This window comes from Dasypus novemcinctus, chromosome 12 (genome assembly GCF_030445035.2).
Source record: "Dasypus novemcinctus isolate mDasNov1 chromosome 12, mDasNov1.1.hap2, whole genome shotgun sequence".
In the NCBI taxonomy this organism is placed as follows: Eukaryota; Metazoa; Chordata; class Mammalia; order Cingulata; family Dasypodidae; genus Dasypus; species Dasypus novemcinctus.
Window position 1 is genome coordinate 23,450,593 of NC_080684.1, and position 6,637 is coordinate 23,457,229.

Here is a 6,637-nt window from a genome sequence, read left to right on the forward strand (position 1 = left end):
TTGAGTACATTCATAATCCATGACTAGCTCCTATTTTTTTGTTTGTAGTATTCTAGTATGAAACACAGAAACTTCAGTATTATGATTAAAGAAAGTGATTTAGGGTCATATTTTTATTTTGTAATTGTTAGCTAATGTGGTATTTGTGGAAGTCAAAGTCAGATATTCAGCAGTGGTTTTATTTTTTATTTATCATTATACATAAGCTTATAGTTTAGATCTGTGAAATATCAGCGCACAGAATTCATTAAATACACATGTGTCTTTATTGCTTTCTTTCCTGATTAATTATATGATTTGATATTGCACTCAGTATGAAAAAATGAAAAAAGAGCTGTTTTCTAGAAAGGGAGAAACCTTCTTTGTATGGCTATCATTTTGCCACATTATTTTTAGTGATATTTTTTGCGTGATTACAATTTCCCTTTCTTAGCACATCCCTTTCCTTTGTACATGAGAGCTCTCATCTTTATAGCTGTTGGTAAATTAGATTTATTTATGTGAAAATCAGGACTAATATGCATTACAACTCTTATCATCTTTGATGCTAGGTAGACATAAATTGGTGTCTCATGTTCCAATAATATTAATGCTTAGCAAGGTTACCTTTCAGTGGGTGGTGTGACACAGGGGCAAGGAAGGGGCAAGTTACCCATGGAAAACTGTGTGGATATTTGGATTAGATGGCTGTTATGAGACATTACCATGATTCCTCCAATGCGTTCTTAGACACAGACATCTTCACCTAATATGATTAAGGGAACTGGTAATTTGAATACGTACAATATGCCTGGCATTTCCCATCATCACCTTGTAATCATTAGGCAAGTTTCTTTATCATCACGTTGGAGTTTGTTGAAACACAGTCTCAAGTTCCACCCACACCAACTAAAAATGTGTCTGTATTTTAAGAAGATTTCTGGGTATTTTCAACTAAAATTTTTGAAACACAGATCTAGAGTTTATGTGAAATGTGTATGTCACTGGGCTAAACCTTGAATGACATGATGGTTACAGCAAACACTCCAATTCATAGGAACAGAGCCTGACGGAAGTGGTTCAAAAGAAATCTTTTTTTGAAGGATAAGATTTCCCTTTATTGTTACATTAATCTTCTAAAAAAAACCCCAGCATAGTCAGAAATATTGAGCAGATAATGTGTCAGTGCAGCAGTCTGGCATCAGAAGGAGGAAAGAATCCAGTTCATCTCCATTTTTCTAGCATGGAAATATATTTCTATTACACAGAGTAAAGGCAACTGACCTACCAGGAAATCCATTCTATAGATATTTGAAGCTAAGTAATAGAAAAATCTTACCTAATGGGCTCTGTGCAGGGCAAGGGAATAGAAAAACCGAAAAACATTCATTGCTCAGATGAATCAGGCATAGAAATACCAAATGGTAAAAACAAGTATTTTTTTTCAAAGTCATTATATTAGAGATTGATTTCTAGAAAGAATGAAGGAGGCATCCATTTTACAAGGTACTCTTTATAGACCTGGGTATATACCTGCTCTCCTTCTATGAGATGACAAAGAGAGAATTTTCTAGGGTTTGGGAAGAATTGGCACAGAACTGACCTCACTTGTTTACTTTGCCACTGCCCCCAAAATAGCCCCAGTGCTTCATGTCCATCAAGGTGATATGGCTATCAGAGTAATCAGCTTGGCAGCATTTTAAAAATGCAATTGATGCTCAAAATTTTGCCTAATTGTCTCTGGGCATTTTTAGGTGCCTCTATCAATTCTGGGGTTTAAAACACAGTTACTAGGTTAAGGAACTCAAATAATTTGACTGCATTGAACTAGCTTGTGATATTTTAAGTTCAGATCACTCCAATTGTTTCTATTCCAAAACTGGAAGATCACTGACTGACTCTCAGAAGGATCACTAAAGGCCATCTTATCATCTCTCTGATATCACATAATTCTCAAGTCAAAGGGCTAGAAGTGGTCACATCTTTCTAGAACCTAGGAGTTCTTAGCTTTACTTGGGCCTCAGGGAATCAAAATAAGGAGAAACCAGGACAAGATGCCTCAATTGTAGCCACAATCAAGGTTCAGAGCAGAATTTTCAAGTAAGAAATTAGGCAGTGAAGTATTTCGATTCAGTCCTAGGATAAAACACAGGCCAAAGTGTGCCCTGATGAGCAGGGCAGGAGAATGAGGAAGACACAGTGGAAGTGTAGAGATCCTTCCTAGGCAAGAGAACAGGGTGAAGCTGGAAGTGGTACTGAAGGCTGGTAACCCAGGTTTCACTCCTGCTGAGCTTCAGATGTGACCTCCCCCTACTGTGGATGTACTTATTTTTCCCCAGCTTCCCTTATAGGTGCTAAGAGAAATGGGACCTTAGAAATGATCCAATGATTCCTGGCTCCATAGGGCTGTCTAGCATTTCAAATTGGTAATCACCAAGATCCAATCCTTGGGAAAATTCTGTGAGGCCAAAAGAGTTGAGAATTCTGAAGAGCTCTTTGGAAGGGGCCGTATATAAGAATTAGAGTAGAGAATATTGGTGGGGCCTGGCAAGGTTCAGGTGGTATCATGAAACACTCTGGGAACTATTGCTTTGAATCCGAGTAGACTTGGGAATCTCTTAAAGGAATATGCACATCTGGATATTTCTCTGACTTCACTGAACAATTTTATGACCAAATTAAAGGGAAGACTTCATTACTTGTGTATCTGATCTGAAACTCTAATAAAAAAGCTTCAAGAAATACCAGTGATTAATCAAACCCTTTGAGAGGATCAGGAAATATTGTGCAGTTAAAAAAGGTTTTTAATACTTTCAATTCCTGACCTGCCTCTTTCTTTGTATTAAGCCAGAGCTGAACAGTTTCCCACCCCTCAATTCTCTGCCTTGAAGTTTCATCTCTTACTTTTATTCCTAGAAATGTATTCCCTGGTAGGTCTCCCTATCAACTGATTCTATGTAGGCTACTCCCATCTATTTTGGTCCTGTCTGGAAATGTTTTCCTTGTTTTATTTTGCATCATAATGAAAAACATCCAATTCTGGGATGCTACCCTAAGAATCATGGAACTAAAAGTTCTATTATGATATGACTCATTATTTTTAGCTGTCAGTTTGTATGAATTGATACTAACAAAATTTTGTAGGATTCCATGGCCTTTTGTTCATTACTTCCAATCAAAAGATACTTCATTCAAAATAGAAGAAACAGATACCTGGTCTAATTGAGGATTTATTTTGTATCACAGTTGTAGAAAAATATATGTACTGAGTTCTAGATCTTTGAGCCCAGGGCTTGATATATTAGACTGCAAATGCAAGCACCTCTGGGAATTTCAGAAACAGTAGTTCAAAACCTCATGAGCTATTTTTTTCTTTCTAGTGATGAGTATATTTTATTTGCCAAAAGAACTGCTACCTAGAAGATATAATATCAACAAAACTGTTTACTGTGAATTACTTATGCCAGAAGGTCTTCATGTAAATTTTGGTCATTATTGCATTTTAAGCTTTTTCATCTATTTCTTTGCCCTCATTTTTTGTGTTATGTATATTCTGAGTTAGAAAGGAAATGTTAAGAAGGGACAGTCTTTGCTTTTTAACCCTTTAGGAAAGTTTGACTTTCCTTTAAATAATAAATTTAGTGGACTGAAATATTTTCATTTTAGTATGTTTATTTTCTCTCTTTCTGACAAGGGAGAAAGCTAAAGTTTTGAGTTCAAATATGCAAAATCCCTGTAGCAGGACAGTTTATAGTACAGGAAAAAAAAAAAGGGAAATAAATAGTCTCTATGTATTTTTCTTGGGCCAAGGTATATCTCAGACCAGGAAGGTATCCTGGCTGGAATAATTTTTGCCTTGAAAAATTTATAAATCTAAAGAAAAGAATGGACAGAAATAGAATTCAAAATTTTCTTCCTGTCTTTTTGCGCTTTAGCCGTAAAGATGATGAGGTCTTGTTTGGACCTTTAGAAATCTATTTTCATGTCCATTTAAGAAAATGCCCCATTATGAAGGAAGGTTTCTTTGAAATAAGACCATGATCCTTAAATTTCACTCTGTGGTTCAAAAAGTAAATGAAAATAAACTTTGTTGGTTAAACAGACTATACTATAGGTTTGAAATATAATACATAACAAAAGAGAAATTACTTATATGTATATATTTTTAATATTTAAAATCAATTTCCTAATTCTTTGAGAGAAATACAGTTTGTTTTAATTGCTTCCTTGAAGGCTTGTTTGACTTGCTTATTCCGTAGAGTATAAATGAAGGGGTTCATCAAAGGGATAACTGAGGTGTTGAGCAATGACACCACTTTATTAATGGCCACGCCTTCTTTTGGTGGTTTGATATAAATGAAAATGCAACTTCCATAGGTGATGGAAACTACAATAATGTGGGAAGAACAAGTGGAGAAAGCCTTTTTCCTTTGTTGAGCAGAAGGAAGTTTTACAATGGTCTTGATGATGTATGTGTAGGACAAAATCACACACACAAGTGTGACTATGAGGGTCAGCACAGCCATGATTAAAACAAGTTGTTCTATGAATTCTGTGTCTGAACATACAATCTTCAGAAGAGGAGCAGCATCACAGCCAAAATGGTCAATGAGATTGGAGTTACAGAAATCTAGCTGAATTCCCAGGCTAAGAGGTGGGAGAATGACCATTAGACCAGTCATCCAACAGCAGAGGACAAGTGTGGTGCACACCCTGTCGCTCATGATGGTGGTGTAGTGCAGGGGCTTGCAGATGGCCACGTAGCGGTCATAGGACATGGCGGTTAGAAGAAAGAATTCTGTTGCTCCAATGAGGATGATAAAAAATAATTGAGTGACACAAACATTGTAGGTAACACTTTGGTCCCCAGTTGTCATGCTGTACAGGAATCTTGGAACACAGACAGTGGTAAATAATATTTCTAAGATGGAGAAATTTCGAAGGAAAAAGTACATAGGTGTTTTGAGGTGAGAGTTCACCAGTGTGAGGAGGATAATGATTAGATTTCCAGCAACAGTGAAAATGTAGGTTAAAAACAGAAATACTGACAGTAAAATCTGTAGTCTTGGGTCATCTGTTAGTCCTAGTAAGATGAACGTTGTTACTGTAGAATGATTTCTCATCACTGTCTTCAGATATATAATGAGCATGTTTTAATAAATCAATCATAAACTTTGAATCTGAGGAATAGATTATAAAAAGGATATTTTAATGTACTATACAGTGAAAATCCAAGCAAAAGTCTCTATTCCACTACCCCCACTTTTTATTTTTACATGATCAAAAGTAATGCTGAGGTAGAAATTTTTGAATCCTATTTCATTTCTTGTGATTCTTCTTTATCCACGTCTTCTAAACAGGTTAATGGAAAATATCTACCTGAAGGTTCATTTCTACTCATGAAGGGCCCTTTTTTTTTTTTTTAAAAGAAGGTGCCAGGGATTGAACCCAGGACCTTGTACATGGGAATCAGGTGCTCAACCACTTGAGGTACATCTACTCCCCAGGACGAATTTTAAATAGACAATAAAATATCTGTCAGTTGATTAAAATTAGGACAGGCTTTATGGTATTTTAACTGTCAGTGTAGACTAGGGGCTCCGTATGTTGATTAAATGTAAAAATCTGCATCAAAATTTTTATTTCTTGGTCTGTTGCAACACCACACCATGTCATTCTCATATATGATAGTAAACCACAAATATTTTAGCTGCACATTTCCCATGTTTGCAACTCTTGTTCCCTTCAAATAATCTCAGTTTAACATTTCACTCAAATACAAGAGTAGTCTTTATTGGTTGAATGACATGAAAATTGTGTTCTGGAATTACCAGAATTTTCTACAGTCCCATACTCTTTCAGGATTCATTTTTGTATCCTCTTTATAACACTCTTCAGAACCATTCAAGCCTGTGACCCTGCTGTGTATCAATTTGAAAGTCTCTGTTTGTTCCATCTTCTGAATTCCCGTTTCAATATCCCTTTGACACTTGACATCCCACCCATCCTTTGCCTTCCTATAATACTGAAATTTGGGAGGCCTTTTGGTTTCTCAGAGAATTGAATCATGTTCTTAGACTACCATCATTCTAAATTGGACCTATAGTTTATGAATAGATATATCTGTTCCCAAATGCCTTCTAAGAATACCTGTCATCTCCTTCAATGACATAAAATGTATATTCTCAAAGATGGAGGAATTCTTCTTGTAGAAAAAGCCAGGATTCCTTTCTCTAAAAACTGGCCTTGCTCTTGAGTATAGTGCTAAGTATTACTGCCCTTATCACATTGCCTCAGGGTCCTTTTCACTCCTTAAGCACTTTTATTCAAGAACGGTCTCAGCTTGGAGTTTTCCTGAATGACATTGCAAGGACAGAAAAAGACCATTATATATCCTGTCATAAACTACAGAATTGAGTGGGAGAAAGTGTAAACTACAATGTAAACTATAATCCATGCTTAGTGGCAATGCTCCAAATGTGTTCATCATTTGAAATGATTTTACCACACTAATGAAAGAAGTTAATATGGGGAAGGGCGAGAAGTGTGGGGAGTGGGGCATATGGGAATCCCTTATACTTTTTTGAGTAACATTTTGTGTAATCTAAATATCTTTTAAAACAATAAAAAAATAAATAAAAAAAAAACGATGGCTCAG

General features: G+C 35.9%; 1 protein-coding gene across 1 annotated transcript; it reads right to left on the reverse strand.

Annotated features, from left to right (window-relative positions):
* Positions 1-4,157: 4,157 nt before the first annotated feature.
* On the reverse strand, positions 4,158-5,102 carry LOC101437126 (olfactory receptor 6C2-like). Its single transcript, XM_004476713.1, has one exon. The coding sequence runs from the start codon at positions 5,100-5,102 to the stop codon at positions 4,158-4,160; it is 945 nt and encodes a 314-aa protein (XP_004476770.1).
* Between the last annotated feature and the right edge of the window lie 1,535 nt (positions 5,103-6,637).

Bases quoted from the DNA above. Each gene is read 5' to 3' on its own strand.
- LOC101437126 (XM_004476713.1), bottom strand. From the start codon at position 5,102: ATGAGAAATCATTCTACAGTAACAACGTTCATCTTACTAGGACTAACA.